This window comes from Lepidochelys olivacea, assembly GCF_965140295.1.
Source record: "Lepidochelys olivacea isolate rLepOli2 genome assembly, chromosome: 6".
Taxonomy (NCBI): Eukaryota; Metazoa; Chordata; order Testudines; family Cheloniidae; genus Lepidochelys; species Lepidochelys olivacea.
This window is the reverse complement of record NC_140416.1, coordinates 123,567,553-123,595,044: the sequence shown is the minus strand read 5'-3', so window position 1 is coordinate 123,595,044 and position 27,492 is coordinate 123,567,553. Positions and strand designations below refer to the sequence as shown.

The following is a 27,492-nucleotide window of genomic DNA, read 5'->3' as shown; positions in this document are numbered from 1 at the left end:
ACCAAGCCCCTCCTGCGATAACAAGACTCTGCCTTAAGTGGAGGTTCTCTGTGGAAACAAACAACACCGCAAGAGGGTTTTCATGTGTGTGTGGGTATCCCAAAGACAAAGTGCGCCTGTCACAAGGCGGCACTGGCCCTTCAAGAGGAAAAAGGCTCGTGCCCTTGCGACTCATCAGCTGACCCCAGCTGGGCTCCAAAGAGAACACCTGGCCCCAGGCAAGAGGTCCCTGAAGGAAGTCAGGAGGGGCAGGTGAGAGCTGCCTGAGGAGGACAGAAGACCCAGGAAGAAACTGTACCGGCTCTTCACGGCTGCTCCCGAGAGCCATTGGGAAGAGCCAAAAGTTGATGGCGGGGCCTGGCCAGAGCTGGGGATCCCCTGCCGTGTTGCAGGAGAGCTCGTGAGAAGGCTTGTGGGAAGAACCAGCCCGACTAGGAGAAGCTGAGGCGAAAACAAGAGGGCCGGTGCTGGAGGGTGGATACCGGGAATCAGGGCAGAGAGGCCTGGGTGAGTGTAGCCTTGTTTTGCTGGTGGAGGTTTGTGAAGAATTGCTTTTACTATGAGGGATTTGTGGACCTTGGAACTTTATATGAGTAAAACGGCTTGAATTTGCTGCATGAGAGAATATTCCTTTGCATGGGTTGTATAGAGGGGAAATGGAGGCAGGGAAACTGAGGCAAGTGCACTTATTCCAGGCAGGACTGCCCTCAGACAGAGTCCTTAACAAAATGTAAATAGCAGGTCAAACACTTTGTGTTTTAAAAGCACATACTACATGGAAGAAGTTAACTGCACTTACTTAATATGCGAGCAAATCCAAAGTCACAAAGTTTAATGACAGCATGCTTAGTTATTAGGATGTTTTCTGGCTTCACATCCCGATGTATGCACTGGAAACACAAACAAGTGAATCAGGAGCAAGTATCTAAATCTGGAACAAGTTAATTCTGCCACATTCCCATTGCTGAGCACTCCATCAGCTTTAACCCAACACGCATCGTTAACAGAAGATGATAAGATTCTTCAACTGGTAAAGCAGCATCCTGCTGGGTCCTACAATAACCTGGTCTTTCACTTCACACTTGGGATAAGATACTATGCACATCCACAATTTCAGCTGCATAGTTCTGCATCGCTAGACAACCCCCATGCGACTCAAGTGGCCCAGTGTGAAATAATGGAGCGGCATGATGGACATTCCCAGAGCTCTTTACATGTGCAAGGTTTACTGTGCAGACTAGCACCAAATACAATCCATCAATTTAATGGTGGAGGGATGAAAGGAAGAGAGAGAAAAAGAGACAAAACAACAAATTCTGCAAGCCAGCTAGGCAGGCTGCCAAGTTCCTGTGGCTCCACGGTTCTACTAGTGGAAACAAAATGTTTGTTCCAAAGAAGCCTCCCTCCCACCTCTTATATCAGCCCTCTGCAGATAAATAAAAACAAAGAAAATACCAGCTAAGCTCGCAGTAAGAAGCACCTCCGATAAGCAACTCTCTCACTGAACCAGGCTGCAAATGAGGAGCTAAAAGCATGCCTTAGGTTTCCTGTACAATTTTTATTCAGCCTAACACTACGATCCACCTCCCGAAAGCAGAGGTTAGCTGGTCCCTTAGCACAGATCTTAGCATGTGTAACTTTTGTAACTTTTCATTAGGGGCCTGATCCAACACCCACTAGAGTCAATAGAAAGACTTTCATTGAATCCAGTAGGTGCTGAATCAGGCCTTGAATGACTAGATATCAGGCCTGTTCTCTGCACGTGGCTCCGATTGGTGACAGTTCTCACAGAAGGACACACTGCTACAAGCTATTGTTTAGGTGGGAAGCTCACCTGAAGTTATTAGCATAAAATCATTCTGACAATGAACCTCAGGGATCTAAATAATGAATAAAATATTCCGGAGCTTGTGGCAACATCTATAAAAAGATGACAAAAATCTTGTTGACTCCCCTGCACAGAGTATACCAGACCTGGGAGATTGTAACAGAATCTGTACCTGCTTCAAAGCAACACTCTGATATACAGTGCTAGTGTTTATGGGACTTACATTGTGTTTATGGCAAAAGTTTACAGCTTGGAGGGTCTGCCAAGTTATGCTCTTCACGAGATGCTCTGGGACCCTGTTTTAAAAAAGCACACAGAGAAAATTTATTTTTAAAATGACATTAGGAGAAAGGACTTAAACTTAAATGCCAGCAAAATTTAATGCCATCTACATCCAAAGCAGTCAGGAAGTACAGTTCCCCCAGCCCAACACTTTGGGACCATTTACACTACAGACTTCACTTAATAGAGACAAGTTACAAGAAATACAGATTTAATGCTCAGCCTAGCCACTCTATAAGTACGGGAACTCGGAGGAAAGTCCACCCACGTTACTGACAACTGAAGCTTTTTCTGTCTGTTGCCCGTCTACTCTCCCCACATCTCTATGCTGCAGACAGAAACTCTTTATGGAGTTCTACAGAGACCCCTTTTGGCATGTAAACCTCTTTTATAACATGAGGTTACAAATACAGCTGTTAAGTCTATAACAGATTCAAGGTCTGTCCTGAGGGGCACTATGTACTTTCCAGCGCTATTCCAAGCGCTGAACAGATTCAGACGAGCGCTGAGGGGCCTTGTGATTTCAGTTTACAGTGACAAGACACAAAGATTTATACCAGCTGAGCCCGATCCAAGGTTTTTGTGCCATTCACATCTAGCCGACATTGCGTCTGCCCCCTGGCAACCAGACACTGATGCGGGCTGGTTACTGGCACCTCCTGTCCTGTGACTAGTCTCATCATTCACATGTCCTGCACCATTAACTCTTCTGACATCCTACGAACAATGCCAACGGCCAGTCTACAGTGGCTCTCCCCTGCCGGTGCCGGAGACAGAGACACAAATCACAACACGGAGGCCACCTCTGACTTGTGATACTGTCAGATCACTAGGTCACCCACGCCAAGAGAGTGAACGTTGAGCAAAGGAGAGAGGAAGGGTTTGCTCTGTTCCCTCCCATCTCTTTAACTTGAATGGCAAACCAACATTTTAGAGGGGGGACATTTTTGTTAAAGATTCAGCACCCGCCTCCCCACAGTTATGGGGCCGACAGTCCGCATCCAGACATTCATGAGGTCCCCCAGCCACACCAGGCAGGGCAGAGCTGACAGTCCTGTGGTTTCAAAGGCCCAACACAAACATTTTATGCCTTTCAAGCCTTTTTCATCCATCCTAAAGAAGCCAGAAAAGAGGGGGGACAGCCCCAATTTTGCACAAATCCTTTGCATGCCACCTTTATGGCTCTCCTGCCAATGCTGCTGTATCAGGGCTCGAGTCGTGCTCAGGAAACGGGCTCGGAATGACATGACAGAGTGCTGCCCTCCGACTGCAGTACGAGCGGACATCAGGTTAACATTTGGCAGCGTTATAATTAGCTAAAAACAGGGTTTGAATACGGAATGCCAGGCAGCTTTAACGAGAGGCAGTTTCACCAGCCCTGCCTGCAATGGGGCATTCAAGTGCGAGATGTTGTTGTTTAATTCTTGTTTCCTTCCGCATAAACCCTTCGCCATTACAAATAACCGTTCCCTTTATACTCCTGCTCTGGAGGACTGAAGCTTCAGCTCAGATTCCTGGAAACATCCATAAAAAGTACTTTCACAAAGTGAACAAACACTAAGGAACTCAGCAGTGACAGATCATCTCATTTATTTCAGTGCTGGCTATTTTGAAAAGCATTACATTGTTCTGGATGATTCAGAGACTTTAAGGGCAGAAGGGACCAATAGATCATCTAGTCTGACCTCCTGGATACCACACAGCCCTTAAATGTCACCCCGTTACCCCGTGTATTGAGACCTCTCACTTGTGTTTGGCTAATGCAGGTCATCCAGAAAGGCATCAAGTCTTGACTTCAAGACACCAAGGGATGGAGAATCCACCACCTCCCTTGGTAGCTTGTTCCAGGGGTTAATCACCCTCATGGTTAAAAAGTTGTGCCTTATTTCAAATTTGAATTTGTCTGGATTTAAAGTCCAGCCACTGGTTCCTGTTCTGCCTTGCTCTGCTAGAATAAAGAGCCCTTTGGTACGTGGGATTTTCTCCCCATGAAGGTACGGATACTCTCTGATCAAGTCACCTCTCAATCTCCTTTTGGAAAACTAAACAGACTGGGCTCGCAGTCAGTCACTGAGAGGCATTTTCTCCCGCTTTCAAATAACGTCTGTGGCTCTTCTCGGCACCCTCTCCAGTTTTTCAATATCCTTTCAAAAACGAGGGCACAGTGTTCTAGTGTCACTGTCACTGATGCCACGTGCAGAGGTAACGTCCCCTCCCCTGCCCGACTCCCCTTTGTACCCCCAAGGATCACATTAGCCCCTTTTGCCACTTCACCACGCAGGGAGCTCACCAGGAGCTGCCCGTCTGCTATGCTCCCAAAATCCCTTCCAGAGTCATTGCTTTCCACGACAGTTCCCCACTTTGTAGGCAGGGCCCGAATTCTTTGTTCCTAGGTGTATAACCTGGCATCTGGCTGTATTAAAAAGCCCAGCTTACCAAGCAATCCAGACAACTCTGTGTAACTGCCCTGCCATTGCTTATTCTGCCAGTCTTTGTGTCACCTGCAAATTTCCATCAGCAGTGACTTTATATTTACTTGCTGAGCATTGATGAAAATGTTGAACAGGGTCAGGCCTAGAACCAATCCTTGTGGAACCCCACTAGGGACAGGCCATTTGATGGTAATTCACTACTGACAGCTACTTTTTGAGATACACCTTAATCCATTCTTCTTAGTGGATGTGCAATGTGTCTCAGGCCGCATGTGACCAGCATTCATAGAATAGAATCGAATCTCAGGGTTGGAAGGGACCTCAGGAGGTCATCTAGTCCAACCCCCTGCTCGAAGCAGGACCAACCCCCAATTTTTGCCCCCGATCCCTAAATGACCCCCTCAAGGATTGAACTCACGACCCTGGGTTTAGCAGGCCAATGCTCAAACCACTGAGCTATCCCTCCCCCACTCATCACTGAACTGGGTCCGCTGGTTGGCTCATTAGCTTTCCCAGCCCGACCCGGGTACTGACGGGCAGTGTGACGTGAATGCTGATCCATGCCCCCTAATCTATTCAAAATATTAGCACTATCCAATATCAAAGCACATGTTAATCCATTTAACCTGTGCTTTATTGATGTTGGATAGTGCTAATTTTTTAATCAGACCAGTGTGTGGTCCTAAGTCAAGTCTATCACATATAGGTATTTACTTTTATCAACCAAACCTGTAATCTCCTCAAAGAAGGAAATCAGGTTCGACAAGACCGATTTTCAATAAAGCCATGTTGACTGGCATTAATTATATTCCTAGCCCTTAGCCCTTCTCCAATGAGGATCTATGTACTGGTACTTATTTGTATTGCAGAATAGGTCCCAATCACAGACGAGGGCTCCATTTTGCTAGGCCCTGAACGCACGGAGAACAGGTTCGATTATCGGAGCACATGGATGCTCCAGTCAGGCTCCATCGTGCTAAGCGCAGTATGAACACATACCTACGGTCTGTACAAACACAGCCCCGTTCTCAGGAGAACTCTCCGTTCAGAGTAACAGAGACCAAGATTATTCTAAATAAAGCATCCGATCTATTTAGCCTACAGTAAACTTATTAGTTCAAACTGGAGTTGTCTGGAAGGAAGAGACAGTGAAATCAGGGTCTTCCCTGACGGGGACAATGCATCCCCTTTCCTGACTCCAAGTTCACAGACTCTAGCTAGCGTGCTAGGGAAGCTGCTGCCTAGCTTACAAACCTTATCTCCCACCAGCATGTCCAATTCTTCTGCTGAAGCCACGCACCCATGAGAACAACGGCTTTTGTTCCGCCAACCCCTCAATCAATTAGCTTCCTACCCAACCATTCATCTAACGTGAGGCCTGCAAAATGATTTATAAACTTATGCTGAGTATTTCCATAGCACCAAATCACCAGGAATAACTCCCGGTCATACATTTCAGTAGAGCATCGTTTATATGACATCACAAACCAGACAGACACCAGAAAGGAGAATGTTTACTGTCCTCTGTACACACCGCTCCTGCTTTGTGCAGATGGCTGCTAGAAGGGAAGCGCTGAGAGCTCTCGGGGGCACGCACATAAACAGCGGCGCATGCATGGTACATGCCAGGGTAACTCTCTGCCAAGCCGCGCCCGATTCTGTTTGTTCGGCAAGCGAGCCAGACCGCAGAAAGCCATGAGTTCTGCCCGACCGATCATGCCCGTCACATTATTAATAACTGCTCATGGGTTGGGTAACTGGCCTTACAGGCTACAGATTGAGCCGAGTCAACGTGCTCTGCTCAGTAGAACTGGGGGGTCCGGAGAAGAGACAATAGCAAAACCACTGCGAGTTCTCATAATCCAGTCTAAGCAATCAATAAGAGCCCAGCCGGGACAGGCTAGAGGGAGATTTTATTGGACCCAGCGAAAGTAAAGTTGAGCGCAATCATCTGAGCCTGAGATTATTTTAATCTCTAAACAGGAATTGGATGCTGGGTTTATCACAGGAGCTAGAGTGAATATAGTCCCGGACAGCAAAGCCCTCTAGACTCTCCATCAACCACAAACAGGCAAGTTGCCCTCCCCTTTAGCTCAAACCCAGACCCGGAGCATCCACCTTGGTGAGGGTGGGAGAGAGAATTTCAGCCTGATGCTCACTCCACATCAGACTGGCTGGCAAGCCAGGCCAGACTGGGTTATTATTTCTTCTCATCTAAACAGTGTGGCTGCAGGCCAAGTTCATCTCACGCCTGGGCACCTATCCCCTAAAGGGGGACACACAAAATAATACAGACAGGCGGCCGGAAAGGTGGGCTTTGCAGGGTGGCTGATGGACACCTGTCTGGTAGGAAGCCAGCAGCCACTTCTTGAGCCACCCACAAGTTGATTTCATTGCTAATCACAAGCAATCATGGAGGTGGACATGGAAGGCGACTACTGCTGCCCCAAGTGAAAGCTGCAGGCTCTGGGCCTGGGGGCTGTTTGCAGCATTAGGATTTCAGGTCTCTCAAGCCCTTCTCTCCGATTCAGTTTGCTCCTGTCAAGCAGGCGAGCTATTACTCTGAATGCTCAGGCTGAGTGACATTATCTCCTTGGTGAGCAGCTCTGTGCAGCACCACTCCCAGGCTCTTTGGGCAATTCTTTCGGACAGCATTGCTAAGCCACAGTAACCGAGAGGGTCAAGTGCACTGTGCCGGGCAGCCTTCACGTCGCCCCGACAGTTATTAATGAGACCCTCCCTAGAGCATTCTGGGGCGGTAAGTGACTCCCACGAACTTTCCTTTCTAAGACAGAAAATATCATATTGCCTCTATATAAATCAATGGTACGCCCACATCTTGAATACTGCGTGCAGATGTGGCCGTCCCATCTCAAAAAAGGTATATTGGAATTGGAAAAGGTTCAGAAAAGGGCAACAAAAATTATTAGGGGTATGGAACGGCTTCTGTATGAGGAGAGATTAATAAGACTGGGACTTTTCAGCTTGGAAAAGAGACAACTAAGGGGGGATATGAGACAACTAAGGGAGGTCTATAAATTCATGACTGGTGTAGAGAAAGTAAATAAGGAAGTGTTATTTACTCCTTCTCATAACACAAGAACAAGGGGCCACCAACTGAAATTAATAGGTAGCAGGTTTAAAACAAACACAAGAAAGTATTTTTTTCATGCAACGCACGGTCAACCTCTGGAACCTGATGATGACCTGTTCTGTTCATTCCCTTTGGGGCACCTGCCATTGGCCACTGTCAGAGGACAGGGTACTGGGTTTGACGGACCTTTGGTCTGACCCAGTATGGCCGTTCTTATGTTCTCCCTCGCTCTCCCCCAAGCCCCACCACAGCCCAGAGGTCGACTACTCACCCCCGCGGGTACTTGTCCAGCTCATGGAGAACTGTGTGGTCACAGTATTCAAAGACCAAGTGGAGCTTCCGTTTCCTCCTGAAGACTTCCAGCAGGTTGACCAGGTTGGAGTGCTTCAGTTGCTGTGAACACACAAGGGAGCGGTCTACTTAGTAACGCAGCCTAGACGGCTCACCGCCCCATCCGGCAGCTTGGAACGGAAAAGCGGGGTGCGGGGCAGGGGGGGAATGAAAGTTTTCATGGGATGAAAGTTCTGGTTCTTTGGGGCAAAGAACACGTCTTACACAAAACACCTTGAATCAGCCAGCTTGTACAATAGTGGGACCAAGCGGCCACAACCAGGGCTGGAAGAGGCTAGTGGTTAGTTATTTCTGGAGACAGCTGGGGCCACAGATAAACTGGACTTAAACAGCCACCTACTAGAGAAGATGTTGGTATGCAAAAAATAATTTCTATGCATCACAGGTATTTCTGCATCACCCTTCACATAGTATCTAGCCTCTGATTGTACCACAGTGAAAGAAGAGAGTCTCCTTAGATAATGGCTTGGAAATACACAAAGTAAGACCTTAGAGCTGCTGAAAAACCTTTCATATAAATGTTAGAAGCTTTTTGGGACTAAGACATTGAGAATCTCCACCAATGACAGTGAAACCTCCCGCTCCTTTCTTTGCTAATTCACTGTCTCAACTTTTGAGGGGATCATTTGGAATCTTTAAGTTTAAGATTAAACTCGATAAGTTTATGGAGGAGATGGTATGATGGGATAACATGGTTTTGGTAATTAAATATTCATGGTAAATAGGCCCAATGGCCTGTGATGGGTTTTTAGATGGGGTAAGATCCAAGTTACCCGGGAAAGAATTTTCTGTAGTATCTGGCTGATGAATCTTGCCCATATGCTCAGGGTTTAGCTGATCGCCATATTTGGGGTCGGGAAGGAATTTTCCTCCAGGGCAGATTGGAAGGCCCTGGAGGTTTTTCGCCTTCCTCTGTAGCATGGGGCATGGGTCACTTGCTGGAGGATTCTCTGCTCCTTGAGGTCTTCAAACTACAATTTGAGGACTTCAATAGCACAGATATAGGTGTGAGGTCTTTTTTAGGAGTGGTGGGTGAAATTCTGTGGCCTGCATTGTGCAGGAGGTCAGACTAGATGATCATAATGGTCCCTTCTGACCTAAATATCTATGAATCTATGAATCTATGAAACGATTTTTTGTTTTTGTTTTGCATGGTATTAGGGGCTTCCTTATCAAAGGACTTCAGACCAAGATTCTTAATGTGCGTATTAAGATGTGGCACATCTGGATCTTTTAGGCCGTCTGTTGCAATATGAAATTGTTATTCCACTTCCTGGTATCGTCAACATTTGATTTGTATTTTGGTTGTTTTTTTAAGGAAGGTGCATGGACGAGTAAGTGGTAAAGGAATAGAAAACAGAGCTGGACTCCGATCCAGCAGCACACTTAGGCACATGGGTAATTTTAATCAGATGAGTAGTCCCATTACTCGCATGCTTACAAAGACAGGCATCCTTAAATTTTGTGCTGGATTGAGTTTTAGAATAAACAATGAATTTTCAACATAGGAAACTGACAACAAGGCATCTCCAAGGTTCTGTACTAGGCCACCTTTTAATACGTGAACAAACTATTCAGAAAAGGGAACGAGCAGCAAGACAGTGGAGAAAAATTATTTAAATTAGCCAGCATTGGAGAAGACTGTAAGGAGGGTCTTGGCTGACAAGACAAATCAGTTGCGGATTAAATAGAGAAGTGCAAGGTAAATATGAGTGTGAATAGTTCTTTCCAGCGTGATGGATTCTATATAACCATGCAGGTTAAAAGCCGCACTGTGGACAGCTCAGTAAAAACATCTGCTCTAAGCACAACAGCACTAGAAGAGATGCTAGATTATGTTAAGAAAGGATACAGAATGATACTGATACCACCACTAGATAGGTCAATGACTTGCTCTCACCTTGAATACTATGGTGAGTTTGCTCATCTCCTCTCACAAAGGATGTAGCCTTGTTAGAAAAGGACCACAGCCAAAGGGCAGGAAAAGCGATGCAAGGCAGGAAAAGAGAGAGGGGTGTGTGTGTGTGTATGTAGAGGTTGAGAAGATCGGGGCTGTTTAGGTTACAGGCAGGGGTGGAGGGAGACAAGGTAGAAGTATCCGAGGTAATGAGCGATGTAGCAAAGCTCCTATTCACCTGCATCAGGGGTTCTCAAATTTCATTGCACCGCGACCCCCTTCTGACAACAAAAATTACTACACAAGCCCAGGACGGGGGGACCGAAGCCTGAGCCCACCCAAGCCCTGCTGCCGCAGCTCAGGGATCCAAAGCCAAAGCCTAAGCTGAACCACCCCGGGCGTGGAGGGGGGGCCAAAGTCAAAGCCCTGGCGGAGGGTCTGGGACCTGAGCCCTGGTGCCCAGGGCGGCTTCAGCCCCAGGCGGTGGGGCTTGGGCTTCGGCCTTGGGCTCCAGCAAGTCTAACACCAGCCCTGGCGACCCACTTTGGGGTCCCAACCCACAGTTTGAGAACCTCCGACCTACATCATAATACACGAGCCAGGGGCCACCCAAATGAATTACAGAGGTGACAGATGAAACTCAGGAGCTTGGATGAGACCTTCCGGTTTTAACCATCCCCACGCAAATATACGTCCCTTATCAAAACACAGGTATTCACCCACCGCCCCCCCCGCCCATATTTAGTTCTATTTCTGTCCCTGGGGCAGAAGATGGAATCTGGCTGGCTGAAAGCAAGAGAACTGAAAACATCCCCTGCCCGGCAGGCTGTGAGTTCTTAAGGAGAAGAGCAGACGTGAGCTCCAGCCTATTCAAATCAGTACTGTCTGTGTGCTCCACAGACAAGACATAGCGTAGCAGAGGGCAGCAGTAGGTACCATTCATCTTTCAGGCCTTGAAACAGCTTCACTTACACCATACAGACCGTTACCCTTCAAGAGCCACAAACCGGGTCCCCACCCTGCCCGATGCAGATGGCAGCGCACGATGCTGAAATGCAATTGGTTCTGCCCATCAGAGCACAGGGCAGTTACTAATGGACACACAGCTGACTCCGGTTATGCAAAACTGCTGCACTCTGAATGGCTGTGGAAAGCCAATTTGCCTAACGATTACCCTGTGAAGTTGCAAGTCTCTCTCACTGGTCCCTCTGCTGTGACTGGGGCCCCTGTAACACAGACTCTGGCCACCCTCAGATTATTAGTCCCTCCATGTGAAGTAACACCACCAAAACGTACATGAAAGAGAAAGGGAGGGATGGGGAAAGTGTCACAACGCGGCTGTCAAACCATAGGAAGAACAGGCATGTATATCCCAAGGTAAATCCATCCATTCTCCTTTCCCCAACCTCACACCTTTCCCCACTCCACCAGCATCCCTATTCTTGTCTCTAAAATAGCTCCCACATGGACCATGATGCCGCTGGGTGGGTTGTCAGCAGTGGGCACTGATCTCGTTATCTTCGGATCTAGGAGCACGAACCTTTATTGCTAGAGCTGAAAGGCCCAGCTCTGTGAGCAGATGGAGGTTTCTGGGGCTGCTGCAGCCTAGATGGTCCAGCCACCAGAAGGAGCCAGAGAGCCCTGAGTTTACTGGGGTGAGCCTAGATGGCAAGAACTGTGGACCCTCGCTCCCAGCTTGGTTCTGAAACCCACTTTAAACAAAGCCATATTACAGCCCTTCCAACAGCAAGATCCTTGCTGGCCAGTAGGTGGGAAGGGGAATACAGTGGGGAACGGGAATGAAAGGGGCAGGCAGGGTGACTGGAGAGAGCACAGAATGGCCAAACATTGAAAAATATGTATTCACCTTTCAGGAATTTTTCTTCCCAGTCATGTGAATGTTAGCCCGGGCTAAGATTTCAGAGGTACATTACTACCAACAGGAAACACCCTCAAAATAGCTGGGAGGTTTAAATTCAGTCACCCAGCCTCTGGATGCAAGGGTTGCACAGACCGATAACAACCCACGGGATTCCTGGAATAAGTCCAGATCTTGCCCAGCGATTAGAAGTCTTCCCATAAGACTAACTGGCCAGGATTTCTCCCAATCATAGGGTCAGATCATTGAAATGCAGCAGGCTTTAAAAACCCGAGCAGCTTGCATGTGTCAGACTAGCCTGTGCCCACATATCCAATGTCGCAGTAAAACACAGACCCAAGGCGAGACTCTCCCAAATACATATATATATATATTTTATAAGTGACAATTGTGTTAACGCAGCACACGCAGGAGAGAACAAACAGGCCATGGTCGCCACTGTTTAGAAAAACTCAAACCTATTCAAAGTTTCAAAGGTGCTTATCCGTATACAGTCCTTAATGCGGAACAGTCACGGTGTGTGTTTGAACTGGAGCTTGAAATAAAAGTTGGGATATTTTTAATATCACGTATCCAGATTTACTTTCCCCATGGAAAGCACCACAAGAACAATGCTCTGAAAGCCGGTGCTGCAGGTATTTGATTACTCTCCTAAGCTCTACAGACTCCACCAGGGAGATCAAGGAGAGGGATGCGTGGTTAAACTCGGCTAGTAAATTACAGCTTATGTGCAGAATTTTAGTAGGCTGCAGCTAAGATCATTAATTTCTAGTTGAACAATACAGCTCTGGGCAAAGAACGTTCAGATCTTTAATGCATCAGTCAGTCCCCAGCCACAATTGTGAACTCAAAGGCCCCATAAATCTGCCATTACCTCTCACAGTGCCTTTGTGCGTTGCTGTAGATGGGGTCTAGCTAAAGAAAGCTGTGTTCAGCTTTTTAGTGCCACCACTGGGTGTTGTCAGGCAGCAGCAGGGAAGACTTCCCCCTCCTAATCCCAACCCACTTAGTACTGTTTGTGGTCACCTGTTGCAGCTACATATACTATATTTAGTAAGTTGGTGGCATGGATGACAGCTTTCGGTTATAGCTACACAATCCTCGACTAACCTGATCGGGAAAAGATCTTATTTTTCCTTCAGTTTCTGAGAAATAGTTGCACTGAATTTTTTTTCTCACTCCCTTTGCAATGCCAGAGCTGAGGTGCCCGGCGGGTGCAGTAATTGTTCTCTAGGGAAAGGAGTAATGTTCATGCACTGCGTTGCTGTGTGGTTCATAAACTGGAACTCTATTCTTCACCTTACGGTGCAGGTTGGACCCTACATCAGGACATTTCTGAACACTGCAGCGGTTTGTAGCCGGCGTTACAGGGCACGAGTTCTAAAGCAGGTGACGTTAGCCACACAAGAGGTGCACTGTCTGGAGCAGAGGTGGGCAAACTAAGGCCTGGGGGCCACATCCAGCCCGCGGGACCATCCTGCCCGGCTCCTGAGCTCCTGGCCCGGGAGGCTGTCCCCCGGTCCCTCCCCTGTGCTAACCCAAGCTCTCTGCAGCGTGGATGCGGCTAGTGCCGTTCGAGCACGGATAGCTCTCCAATGCCAACCCAGGTTTTCCCCTGTGCACCCAGGAAGCGAGAGAACTTGGCTGCCCAATTCACTGGGAAACAACTCAGAGCGGTTCAGCTCACTGCAATGCTATGGACCATATGACGTGCCTGCCCCCAGAAGCCTTAGCCCTCCGCAAGTGTGGCTCCAGCACCAGAGGGCTATTTTGCAATGTGGCCACTCCCACCCAAGCTGGGCTAGCTAACTTGAGTGTAGATAACTTGCTTTATCCCTGCAGTACAGACATCCCCTTGATCACCCTTGGGAAGGCTCGGATTGGTAGGTGACAGGGCACTAGAGAAAACTCCCAAGACAGCGTTGAAGCTAAAGTTCAGCGTTTCTGGGGTTGGTCACTTACCCCAGGTGGGATACACAGGCCCATGGAGGAGTGACGATGAGGACTATTGTTCCTAATAAGGGCCAATTACTACACAACTGGAAGGAAACAGTCAGCAGCAGGCACAGACAGTCGCGTGATGTCAGTCGCAGCCAACCACTTCCACTTTGTTCAGCAGTCGTCATTTCACACGCAAACCCACCTCATTTCAGTGGAGCCCTGGAGAGGTCCATGAGTCAAGATTATTTTCAGTCACAATGTAGCACTAATGAGACATGACTATTAGAATCGCCAACTATAGACGGGTCTTTCGGCCTCCACCCCAGCACCCGCTGCATCACCTCCTCTGCAGAGCAAACGGGGGTTCATCAGTCACCCCAGATCACTGGCAATGGGGGAAATCCAGCCTTCCTGCCAGCTGGGACAAACCTGGCAGCTGCTTGCAGTCGTGGTTTTCCCTTGCCACTTGGCCAGATCAACAAATTAGAAGCGGGTCGGCTCTCGCTGCCATATCGATGTCAGAGCAGGAAACGAGGTGCCAGGCTGGGTGCCAGGCCCTTTGTCTGAGCTCCTAACAGGGCTGCAATTAGGCTCAACCCTCCACCTGCAGCCCAGACGGTCTTAGCAGGGGCCGGAGATGGGGGTGACAAGGGGCCACTGCCCCCCACTTTTGAGAACCCGAACTTGGCAAGGGAGCAACGAGAGAGGGCCCCTCCCCCCGGCCCCAGTCCGGAGCTGGGTGGCCTAATGGCTGGGCCCCTTTCCCTGCTGACACGACGGAGGGGCAGCCAGGCCAAATCCGAGCGGCACCACCATCCTGTGCATCAGGTCACGACGCCGTGACGGGGCAGCAAATCTGAGTGAGCGGCCTCGCACCCTGGCGCATGGGGTCACACCACCACTCAAGTTTGGCCTGTTTTGGTTGCTTCCCCAGTTCCGCAGCCCTAGGACGGTCTCCAGGCTGTAGGGAAGGGCTCGGTTCACTGCTGACAGAAGAGATGAGGGGTCGTCTTCTGGTGCCCAGGGTCCTGGCCTGCACTTACAGGTGTTGGGGAGGGGACGGGGAGAGTTCTCTCTTTACCCTTTGGCCTAGGCTCCACTGTTCCCTTGCTGGGAACGGCCATTGAGAAGGAGACGGGATGCAGAGCTAATCCTACCTGAAACGCTGGCATCTCTCTCTGGGAATTCAGATCAGCTTGCGACCTGACCAGTGTGAATTGCCTGAGGAAATCGGTGCTTACTGATGATTTAGAGCTGTCGGCAGTTCTTGGGAGCCGAGTGGCATTTGGGGGCTGGTGGTGGCCCCCGGTGGAACTGGGCTCCTTTGGCAATTGAGCTCACTCATTGAAGGGGATGTGTCAAAGCCAGTTCCCGCACGTCCTAGTCAGCCTTTACCAGGGAATTTGGTGTTTCACTTTCCAAGGGAAGAGCGAACAGGAGACTCCTGTAGTTTGTGTAGTCAAGTTCTCAGAGGGTTGGTTGCTCTGCTATTTTCTCTGATCTGATAACAGCACATTCAAAAGGGCGTCACGTTAGACCTCTCCCCCACGTACATACCTCGTTGGTCCTTAGCATACCAAACAAACGCTGCCCAGGAGTGGAGAAACAGGATACACTTGCTCTTAACTCTGACAGAAAAGGCTATGGGCTATGTCAGAGGCTCACAGAGGGGAAACTAAAACAGGAGTTGAGCCATAAAACAAAAAGCAAAAACTTTGTTCAGGACAATTCTTCAGCAATTCCACACAAACAGATCACGAACTAGGGGTCGCCCAATGAAATTAATAGACAGCAGGTTTAAAAGAAACAAAAGGAAGTATTTCTTCACACAACGCACAGTCAACCTGTGGAACTCCTTGCCAGAGGATGTTGTGAAGGCCAAGACTATAACGGGGTTCAAAAAAGAACTAGATAAATTCATGGAGGATAGGTCCATCAATGTCTATTAGCCAGGGTGGGCAGTGATGGTGTTCCTAGCCTCTGTTTGCCAGAAGCTGGGAATGGGCGGCATGGGATGGATCACTTGATGATTACCTGTTCTATTCATTTCCTTTGGGGCACCTGGCATTGGCCACTGTTGGAAGACAGGATACTGGGATAAATGGACCTTTGGTCTGACCCAGTATGGCCGTTCTTATGTTAGCTATACCTGCTGGCCAAGGCTTAGCTCACCCAAGAGATCTTCTCTTAGCAACTTCAGGCACTTTGGGGAAGTTTTTCACCCCTTTAAACTCTCAGACAATTCTTCTGATGCAGTGGGGAGAGGGCGAGCTGAAGGTTAGAGGCCCCAGCTTCTCCCTCTTTACCTCACCGCTGCCTCAACGAGTCTGAGCAGTCTCCCCCCCGGTCCAATGTGGTTTCCAGTTCCCAGCTGAACTCTTCAAGCAGTTGGCATCTTTTCACTGGAGCCTTAAACTGTCCATCTCTGGGCTGCTTTGGAGATACCCATGCAAACATCGCTCCAGAATTTTCAGTACACCAGCACTCATTCTTATAATAGAGGTCGCAGCAGAGGGCGGCACTTGTCCGTCATCGGCCAAGAATCTTTCACCCAACACAGCAGGGTCCTAGCGCAGCCCAAGGCTGAGGCAGCCTTTCAGCCGGCTGTGGGTTTGAATGAGATACAAGTGGCTTATGCCCAGCCTGCAGGAGGGTCCCTGAACCAAGACAGCCTAGCCCATGAGCATTTTCACAAATTCACTGAGCAGCACGACTGCCACTAGCCAAACGGAGAAAATTTAGGGTCATCCCTGGATTTGTCCGTCAACATGGAAGGCCACATTGTAGCAGTATCCTAGTGGCTCATCCCACCTCCTGATCTCTGGAAAATTGGCACTTTTCGCCAGTGGGGACTGTACTATGGTCATTCCCGTCTTCATCTCCAAAGCTCAACTATCATAATTCACTTCTACTTGGGCTTCCTTTAAGTTAGCCAGCTTCTGCCAGGCTGTCTGTCTGCAACTTGGTACAGGAACACGGGGTCTGGTGCCAGCCTCTCTCCACGAACTGCACCACTTGCCGGAAAGCAAAGTGAGCCAGCTGACAGCTTTTTCTCCCAAAGGGTCCAATTCTGCAGGCAGCCTCCACTTCCATTAGTCAGTCAGAGTCGACCTCTCAGCACCTTATAGGATCAGGTCCAAAGTCTTCAGTGACCCTTTTTTCCTATGTCCACCCAAGCCAAATGAAATCAGCAGAGCTGACATAAGAACGGCCCTACTGGGTCAGACCAAGGGTCCATCTAGCCCAGTATCCCGTCTTCCAAAAGTGGCCAATGCCAGGTGCCCCAGAGGGAATGAACAGAACAGGTCATCATCAAATGATCCATCCTGTCGCCCATTCCCAGCTTCTGGCAAACAGAGGCTAGGGACACCATCCCTGCCCATCCTGGCTAATAGCCATTGATGGACCTATCTTCCATGGCTATCCTTCTTGCTGTACATGCCACCATTCCGGCCAGGGCAGGGTCTTCTTGACTCCAGGGTCATTCCAGTGGAACTCCCCAGCCCCGAGTAAGTCTAACCAAGTGGACACCGAGCCCAAACTGCTTGGTCAATTCATTGCCGTGCTTTCCCACCCCGCTTTTCACACAGCTCTTCCTTCGAGCATGATTTAAGCTCTACTCAGTTTGTTGGCTTCGCCTGAGTGCAGTACTATTGGGAACACGTGTTGGGCGAGGTTCCCTGGGATCGAGGTTTTCCTACAGACTAAGTCCCACACGCCTGCTATGGGCACTTTCCAAAGCCACCAAACACGATTTCCCAGGCAGCCCTGTTGCTGTGTGAAGACTCAGTAAAGGTTCTGGAGCCTTGAGCACTGCACACAAATCTCTGTGGGATCAGCAGCAGTGGGGCTGGTTGTACATGATGAGATGACAGCTGCCCTGCTGTCTGACCTTTGGCAAGTCCCGACCCCTCTAATCCCTCATCTGTCTTGTCGATTTAGGCTGTAAACTCTTTGGGGCGGGACTGTCCCCGACAATGTATTTTAAAGTGCTTAGCGCAAACAGGTCCTGATCTCCACCAGGGCCTCTGTAACGCAGAATACTAATAATGAATGTGTGTGTTTGCAATCTGCTAGTAGCTCTTTGTCAAAGGCCCGTTCTCCATCTGAAGCGTGCGTCTCCAGAAGCCATACACCTTACAGAGCGGGATTTTTTTGTAAAGCCACGCCCACCTTTTATGGTTTTGTAATATATGCCTTTGAGCGTTTTGTGAATTGAGGCCCCACGCACAGCACTATATCAGCTGGCAACATTAAAATTCATCCTTCTAGAAACAGCAAGTATCGGGTTTCTATTGTCGGGGATACAGTTTATACAAAGACTGACCCTGTTTTCACAGTAGTACCTTTTGTATATTTCAAAGCCATCACTCTCTGCCTACTCTGGCTATCTTTCTGAGCCAGCTACCATAGCTTGTTAGTTACACAAACCGTTGTCCATAAAATATTTACTCTGCAGAACAAATATTTATGGTGGGGGGGAACGGACGTTTTTCACTGATGAAACATAATCTCATTGGATCTTAGACAAACAGTGTGTTGCCTAAGCCAAGAAATACCTTAATTAATAAGCTAACAAACAATCTGTTACTATTTACAAAGAAAAAGTTTAAAAGATAGTGGAGCAGGTCCCCACTTGTTAAATCAACATCACTCCAAACACAGATATTTTCCACTGAATGCATCCGATGAAGTGGGCTGTAGCTCACGAAAGCTTATGCTCAAATAAATTGGTGAGTCTCTAAGGTGCCACAAGTCCTCCTGTTCTTTTTGCGGGTACAGACTAACACGGCTGCTACTCTGAAACAGATCTTTTGGTGATGACCTGCAGTTTGTTGGGTTCTTTATTATTATGGGCGTGGGGAAGACGCATTTATCATCCATGCTTCTGACAAGCAGCTTCTGTAACTATTACGTTCGTTTGCAAATCTTTCATATTCACATAAAGCTTCGTGCAGTTTGTTAGGAAGAATTATGCATCTAAACAGATAGAACTGCAGTTTCCCAGTTTGTTCCTGGCAGGGCAACAAACCCATATTCTCCATCAAGCCTGACCCTTGCCAATGGTGCTTTTATCCTAAAATGGTTCTGGAGTCACTACCACGACTGTAAACAGGGATCGGATCCTGCTTCAGATGAAACAAATGGGTCTTCTACCATTGACTGTGACGGAAGCAGGAGGAAGCCTCAGCTTCGTTTATCACAACCTCTCTCGCGTCAGGACCCCACACATTTATATGAAAACAGGTCATAAAATACCAGAACGGACCATGGTTTATAACAAGAGCAGCTCTGGGGACATTTTCAAAACTATTGTGTCACACTGAAATCTCATACTTACAGCAACAGAAACGTTGTTTGGTTCCCAACAAGCAAATTAAGATAATGGAAAAGAACAGTGATAGCGGATAATGGTCTCTTACTGCTCCATAAATGCCAAGCAGAAAGTGGAGTCTGGGAAAAATGCCAGGTAGAAACCAGAGACTGGGGGAAATGCTAATACTGGGGAAGAAATCTCTAAACATTGATCTTTAAATAAAGAAATTTTTTAAAAAGACCCTTCAGAAAATATTTCCGTGTTTTGTGTCGGCTTTTTGTGCTAAAACATCCTAAATTCTTGACTTTCAGCTTATATAAAGGACAACGTTCCAGAATGTCGATTTTCAGCCTTAGCAGTCTGAATAGGAGGCGAGTTTTTGGGCCCGTGGTGCCTGGGCTCCACCAATATTTAAGAAGGTAGACCCGGCTCCACCAATGGGCTTACCGCGCTTTGGGGGCCCCCGCGCTTCAGTGGGACGCGGGATCCAGGGCGGCCTGGGGGAGTTAGCGGGGGGGCCTGGAGCCAGCAGCAGCGAGCGACCTGGCCCAGCCCACCCCACTCCACTCCGCTGGCTCCCAGCATCACTCTGGGGAGGGGGCGGAAGCCAGGAAGAGGCGGGGTGGGAGCAGGGGCTTGGGGGAAGGGTTGGGATGGGGGCGGGGCGGAGCGGGCTGAGGCCGGGTTGCTCAGCGTTGCTGGTGCCAGGCCCCCTGCTAGCCCCCAAGGCCACTCTGGACTCCGTGTCCCCCTGAAGCGTGGGGCCCGGGGTGGTTGGCCCGGTCTGCCCTATAGATGGGTCGGCTCTGCTTGGACCCATTCTGGGCACCACCAAAAATTATATAAACCTGGCGCCCATGAGAATAGGAACGGGTTTGGTTGTCTGGGAGTTTCCCTTGTGGTTTTTGTTTTTTAATGTGTGCCAAATTTAAGTGCACTAACGAGCACCGTTTCTGATGATTCCTTACACTGTTTTAAAGTATTTATTGTGAAACGTACAGAGATAAATAAACCTTATTAATTTACATACACGGATTTAACACGTGCACACGGGTAGCCCAGAGCAGGATCGACAGAGCAACGAGTTTCTCACCCAGGAGACCTGAGGAGCAGAAGCTACAAGGCCTCTTCTCACTCCCTCACTGGGTGTCTCCAAACGAAGAGCCCAACACCGCCAGCCCTTACGCAAACAGGCAATTTCAAACACGAGCTGAAGCTGAATGTTACTCAGATGGGCAGGTCTGCAGGGTCAAGGCCCAAGACAGCAGTACGTCCACAACTGAAGTGGTGGACGGGGGGCCTGGTCTGCACATGCTCCACAACCCAGCTTTGCCACCTGCCATGATCATTGCTCCTCTAGGGAGAGACAACCTGGGTGGGGAAAAGAAGCCTGCTGCCGACCAGCCTGTGCAACTCTGGTGGGCTTGTAGCGAGGTATCTTGTGCACACGCTCAGGGCCGAAAGTCTGGCTTCCCTGCCAACGAGGCCACTCGCAGAATAAGGTCCTACTCCAGACGAGTAAGCACAGCTCCATCTGGCCTCGGAGCTAGATTTGAGAAAGCAGTGACGTTCTTGCAATGCCCAGTGCATTGACATAGCGAATCTGTTCCTCTCTGGGCCAGGCTGGTTGTGAGAACAAGGTCAATTTACATTTTAAGCGAGACGTGTATTCGCGCTGGATTGAGACGACACATTCTCCCCATCACACGCGAATTTCAAGTTCCTCCAAGTCTTAACTCTCAGACCTCCCTTAACGTCAGCAAGACTGTGCATTTCCCTACTGCACACAATCGCTCGTAAGGATGACCCAGCGGCATGGGTATACAATCGCATCCATCAAATGGCTATTTAGCAAATCTTACTACCAAAGGTACTCTCTGAAATCAACCACACAACCTCCATGTAACTATCTCAGCAGGGGCTTTGTTGGCTACTCCCGTCGATTTACCCTCTGTAAAGACTGCTTAGGAAAAACGAATGTTTGGAACATTAAGCTATTGTATATTCAAGAGTAATGTAATCATCATCTAAAGCCACAGGATTATATACATCCCCCCCCCCCCAATAAAAACTCCTGATAAAGGAAGAGATTGTTGTTGATCTCTTTTCTTTCTGAACTTTTCTCCCCAGAATTCAAATCAGCTCTGTTGGGATATTTATACAGAACAATTATAATCCCCCCCCAAAACCAGCAGAAGTGGAAACAGCTGCTAGATCTTCAAAATCAGGAAGGCTAGCATTTTCAAAGAGCAGAGGGGAATTGGCCCCTCAAATCCCACTGAAAGCCAAGGTTTCAGAGTAACAGCCGTGTTAGTCTGTATTCGCAAAAAGAAAAGGAGTACTTGTGGCACCTTAGAGACTAACCAGTTTATTTGAGCATGAGCTTTCGTGAGCTACAGCTCACTGCATCGGATGCATACTGTGGAAACTGCAGCAGACTTTATATACACACAGAGAATATGAAACAATACCTCCTCCCACCCCACTGTCCTGCTGGTAATAGCTTATCTAAAGTGATCAGCAAGTTGGGCCATTTCCAGCACAAATCCAGGTTTTCTGAAAGCCAAGGGGGTTCCTTAGGATGCTTTGGGAAATACCAGGCTAAATACAGGTTTCAGAGGAGCAGCCGTGTTAGTCTGTATTCGCAAAAAGCAAAGGAGGACTTGTGGCACCTTAGAGACTCACCAATTTATTTGGGCATGAGCTTTCCTGAGCTACAGCTCACTTAAATTAGAGACACCTGATATTTGTATCTGGGTTAGGGAGGTTTGGGGAAATTACCCCCGCAAGATGTTATTTGGCTCAGAATAAGCAAAACCTTGGAGAGTTGAAACCCCAGCCAGGCTACCCGCCGTCACAAGGTGGCAAGGTCAAGTCCTAGAGGGCTAACAGCCAGCCAGGCAATTACCTTTAACATCCGGATCTCTCGAAGGGCGATTTTCTTTATAACCGGATCCTCCTCCGATTCTAGGAACTTCTTAATCGCCACGATCTGGCCGGTGTCTCGGTTCCGGCATTTGAACACCACCCCGTAGGAGCCTTCTCCGATCTTGCCGAGCTTCTCGTACTTCTCCATGGCCCGCGGAGAACCTTCTCCAAGGGCGGCTCTCAACTCGGGCCGAGCCGGGACCTTGCGCGGCACCTGACCAAATGGCCCGGGCGCCCCGGGGCCGGGAGGGCCGGGAGAGCCGCCCCAGCGCCGCCAGCCCCGCGGCCCCGGCCCCGGCCCCGGCCCCGTCCCCCCCGCGGGAGCTAACGCCCGAGCCGCACGCCGGGGCAGGGAAGCGGCCGGTCGCCCCGGCCTCCCTGCAGCCCCTGGCCCCGCAGCTCTCCCCCGGTTCGCGTCCTGCCCTTGCTCGCCGGCCGCGCTTGGAAATTAAAATGTAACCCCCCGCTTGCCGGCGGCGCGGGGTGCCGGGGGAGGCGCGGCCGCGCGGGGAGGAGCCGACGCTGGATACTCCCGTGCCCGGCCGCCGGCTCCAAGGGCCGGGTCCTGCCCCTGCCCCAGCCCTGCGGGGAGAACCTGGCGCCGGGCAGAGGCTGGGCCCCCTCCCCCGGGGCAGGAGCGTTTCGCTCCCCGCTGGCCGAAGGTGGCAAGGCGGGTGGGGCTCGGAGCCCCCGCACCAGGAGGCTGCTAAACTCTTGGCTTCAGTGGCATCATGCAGCCAGGAGTTCCGCGGGCGAACGGTGCAGGGGGAGGAAGCACTGTATTTCCTTTCATCGTTTTAAAAACTCGCCCCCCTTTTATTGCCATGAAAACTCCGGTGTTCTGGGTGCCGGAGAGAGAACAGACGTCCCTGCCCTGCCCACGCTGGCCCCCGGGTGCGGAGGCCGGCCCCAGCCCCTCCAGAGGCCCTGCTCTGCAAAGACAAGACCCAGCCCCCTGCACCCTCAGCAGCTGCGACTGTGCCCGCTGTGGATCCTCTCCGGCCAATGGAAATAGCTCACCCCGCACACTAGACCTTCAGGGGATGTCTACACAGCATTTTGGAGCAAGCCCCCCCCCACCCCAGTTTACAGACTTGGGTTAAAGCTCTCAAACTAGTTGTGTAGACAGGGCTCTGAACCTGCAGCTGGGCCTCTAAAGCCTAGGGAGGGGGAGGGAGGATTCAACTTCAAAGTGCTGCCCGCCCAGCTATTTCCAGAGTGTCACCCCCCGGGGCTGGGTCTAGGGCTGCAGGCTGGCTCTGCGAGCCCGAGGAGAGGTACCCCTAGAGACTCATGTTCAAAAAGCAGCAGCTCCTATATGCCCCGGGGTTGGGGTAGGTGGCGCAGCATATTAGCATGACAAGTGGCTCCAGGCACAGGGCGCTCCCCCTCTCCTTACACCCACATTGGCCTACATCTCCAGCCAAGCGGCCTCCACGGCCCCTGCCTTCAGGCAAGAAAGCGGGGCCCACCTCCTGCCTTCCCTAAAGTCAGTTATCAATTTACCTCCCACTGTTCCAAACCAACCTCGAACAGGGCTTCTAGGTATCAAATGAAGTGCATGGGGCCAGGAGGCTGAAAAGGAAGAAAATTACACTATAAATGCAGTGTTGTTGTAGCTTTGTTGGTCTCAGGATGTCAGAGACACAAGGTGGGTGAGATAATATGGTGCGACAAGATTTAGAACATACCCAGAGCTCTTCTTCAGAGCTCAAGAGCAGCTCTGCGTAAGCTGGAAAGCTTGTCTCTCCCCAGCAGAAGCTGGTCCAATAAAAGATATTACCTTACCCACCCTTCTCAAACATAAACGAACATGCAGAAAAGTCTAGCTAAACCATCTACATGTCCAGTCTCGGTTGCAACCTAGTGGAAATGCAAGAGTTTAAAAGCCAGCATCCACATCAGAAAGTTTCCTCAGTAGCCAGCTGCCATCCTTTGGCTGTTTCTGGATGCTACAATGGCATCCTTCTAGGGCCCACATCTCTACTTGGAAGCACCTTCGGGCTTCATTGATGTGTTGCACCCTTCCTCCTTGACTAACTCAGATGTCAATCTCATTACGGCTGTTTCTCAGTTTACAATACATTTGATCACATTAATTAACCCCTTTTGCTTGCGGAATCTGCTGTTTGCATTTCAAAGAACTTGGGGAGCCTGTTTAAGTCTTAAATTGAATACACAAAAACTTGTTCACAATAATTAATACTTCGGCACCTTTCAAAAGGTACTGGAGTGTGTGAGCGAGCCTCATATTTAGTGCTAATAATTGCACCCTAGGGTATTTTATCCTGGTTGAAATGTTACAGAACATACAAGGTATCGACAATATTAGACTCAAATGTCTATAGCAGCTACAAGTCATGGGGGAAGAGACCATTTATGTCAAAGTGATGTTTGCTGTACGGCATTTCTAGAGCTGTACTTTTCTTTTGCTCTTTTAAAGCATGCCATACTAACAGATATGTCCTACTTCTAATACAGTTAAAATAAGATTACACTAAAGCCCCTGCATTACAGAAGATTTCTTCTGACAATCTAGTCATGTTGACACTAGGGGGTTAGGTTCACCTGACTACAGCACTCAGGATATGAAATTTTGCACAGTCCTGAGTGATGTACCTTGGTAGATCTCATTTTTAAGTGTAGAGCAGGCCTTAGTAATAAATCACCTTTACATATGGCATTTCTATACTAGAAAATATAGGTAACTACCATTGAAAGTTTGTGACTTATTTTACCTCAACAAACCAAGTGATAATACAAGGACATACTGACACCATCATTTATTAAGACTTTTCATTTGAAAAGTCAGCCCAAAAGTATCTTAAATGAATCCCCTCTCGCTCAAATACATAATACAGCTGAAAAAATATCTGCAGAAACAAAATATTTTTATCTAGTTTGCTTTGCCATTTGGGATTCTGTTAAAAATCTCAATAGCCACAGACTTTTTGTACAGTCAGTTATTGGATGACTGGAGAACCTCCCACTCCTAGAGAAGACTACTTTAGAATAGTGTTTCTCAACAACCAGACCATGGACTAGCACCAGTTCCTGTGATTTCCCTGCCACAGCTTAGGAAGAAATCAGCTGGGCCCTAGTATCCAAAACATTGCTTTAGAAAACAAAATAATGGACTTTCAGAATGACACAAACTTCTTTCCGATTCTTCAAAAATACAAAACTTGGGCTCTACTCTTGTAATATTTCTGGTACAATTATAATTAGCTACATTATTTCAATGTTATCCAATCTTCAGTGTACTGTTTGGGAATATTTTTAAGGTCTTTATAAACTTCAATACAATTTCTGAACTACAAACAGTGACTTGATTTAACTGTCAAATCAATACTACAGAACTAGGTTTGAATGACAACTTAAGTGGACAAAGCATTTAAATCTATGCAGTTCAATCTTCCTGCCAAGACATCAGAACAATATGAACTCTAGATGCACCAAACAAGACCCGACACTCCTGATTCCTCAGATTCACCAACTACCCATTGTTAATTTCAGCAATATTAATTGTGAATCAAGACGTTTGATTTCCAAAAGGAAAATGAGGCTCTTCATTCTCTCAGCGGATCAGAGGACATCAAACCACCCACGTTTGCCTTAGAATCTGTCACCACAGCTTAGCGACAAAGCCTTTTGGTATTGTTACATTTACTCTGTTCTGTTATTGAAATGAATTGTGAAGGTTTGAACCTATTTCCCCCCTATTAATTTAGCAGGTATTGAGATTGAATGGGACACCCCAGTATACAGTAGAATTAAGTGTTAAAATAAACCCTAACTTTTAAATAACTGCTCCTGCATCAGCCTCTGGACTGTTTCTGCTTACATCACGGCTAGAGTGTTATTCTGGGGTAGCAACACCCCTTACACAGGACATGAAGAGCAGTCTACCTGGTAGCATTTAATTCTTTAGGGTACCATCGGAATGTTAATTAATGAGCACAGACAATAGGAAGCAATGTGACTCTTTAATGGAGGAATAAGGTGATAAAGTATGGATGACAAACTAAAAAAGGGGGAAGGGGTAAAAGGAGACGTGACTCAAAGCTTTATTATAGAATATTGCTTCTTATCATAGATATTTATACTAAACAACTGGGAAACAACCATCACTAAATGACAGTCTGACAAGTAACAACGTGAGCAACTATACATACAAAAAGCTTATAAGCATAGTTGTCCTACAGGCTCCCTTCTGGAATAGTATAAATAAAATACACGTTGTAGGCAGTTGGATACGTTATTTTCATTCCTTAAGGATGACCAGGCACAATCCACTTACGCTTCCATTTAATTTCACACAGGTTATCCCTAATTTATGAAAATAAAGCATGTATATATTACATATCACTGCCTGTCAATGACACACACACTCACACGTATACTGTACACACCCACCCGCTAATAACATTTCAGGTGTCAATATTACATTTCGTATATACTCTACACCTATTATTTCAGTAAATATCAAACTCCCTTTTATAGCAACTCTGTAGGCAAAACGAATACAAAATACTTTGTTGTACAAAACTGCATTTATACAGGAACCACCAACATTGTACTATAACCCCCTTCAACAACGCACTACATTGCTACAAGGACCAAGAATCATCAAGTCTTTATACAACTGTAAAAATGCTAAACTGCTCTGCAACCCTCTTTTGCTAAAAGTGAGACACATTACACCACTCTAGCAGCAGATTAATAAATAAAGATTAAATAGTCTATTTTACAAAGCCATACGGAATGGCAGATTTAAAAATGAAAAGCATTGCTGATCCTTTCCCTTCCTATGCAAATCATCTTTATTAAGAATAAGACTCAGTATAAAGGGGGACTGGCCAGCACTATATTTATATCTACAGGACACAAGGACAACCCAGAGGAAGTATTTACCTAATGTTTTATGGCACCTTTATTGCATTGTTTTTAAAGGCTGTGTTTCCCTAGGATTAACAAATAAAGGACTATTTATCTCATAGCTTTTATTAAGCAAACTTGATATAACCAGCCACACAGTGGCAAGAGACAGAACTAGCCGTTTCCAGCTGCGAAAAGTACAATATTGATTTCTACCCTACAGACCAGATAATTAAGATATCAAGAAGAGAAAAAGCAAGTTACAGTCCAGCTTGTATTTGAGTTTCCTTAACGGTTCTTTTTTCCTTATGTGATGGATTCATTCTCTTGTTATTTGCATTGGGTTACTGTTGCTTAGTAACTATTTTCATGTCCAGCCAAGATGTAGAGATTGCTGTGTGCAGTCGGGTTTTCTGTCGGCCTACTTTCTAACACTACAACCCTGTAAGTAAACACAAGCACAAAACAGAATGGGGTTAGCTGGAAAACAGAGATCCCACGGTTTAAATACTAACAAAAAGAGGAACAACTCCCATTGTTCACAGGCTCATAAGGGGACAGAGGTACGTTGATAGTCCTTTAATGCCTGTTTAACCTATGTAAGAAGTGTTGTTGTAGCCAGGTTGGTCCCAGGATATTAGAAACACAAAGTGGGTGAGATAACA

General features: G+C 47.9%; 2 protein-coding genes across 2 annotated transcripts in view; both read right to left on the bottom strand.

Annotated features, from left to right (window-relative positions):
* The window catches only part of CDKL1 (cyclin dependent kinase like 1), a 34,263-nt gene extending 12,037 nt beyond the window's left edge, over positions 1–22,226 (bottom strand). The window contains exons 1-4 of the mRNA XM_084632464.1: positions 21,930–22,226; positions 7,908–8,029; positions 2,052–2,124; positions 800–890 (exon numbers count right to left, since the gene is read on the bottom strand). Coding sequence (XP_084488590.1) covers positions 800–890; positions 2,052–2,124; positions 7,908–8,029; positions 21,930–22,097 — 454 coding nt within the window. The 5' untranslated portion in view covers positions 22,098–22,226. The remainder of the gene's footprint in view (positions 1–799; positions 891–2,051; positions 2,125–7,907; positions 8,030–21,929) is intronic.
* A 4,711-nt stretch (positions 22,227–26,937) lies between these two features.
* Positions 26,938–27,492, bottom strand: part of MAP4K5 (mitogen-activated protein kinase kinase kinase kinase 5) — an 88,401-nt gene continuing 87,846 nt past the window's right edge. The window contains exon 33 of the mRNA XM_084630823.1: positions 26,938–27,269. Coding sequence (XP_084486949.1) covers positions 27,182–27,269 — 88 coding nt within the window. The 3' untranslated portion in view covers positions 26,938–27,181. The remainder of the gene's footprint in view (positions 27,270–27,492) is intronic.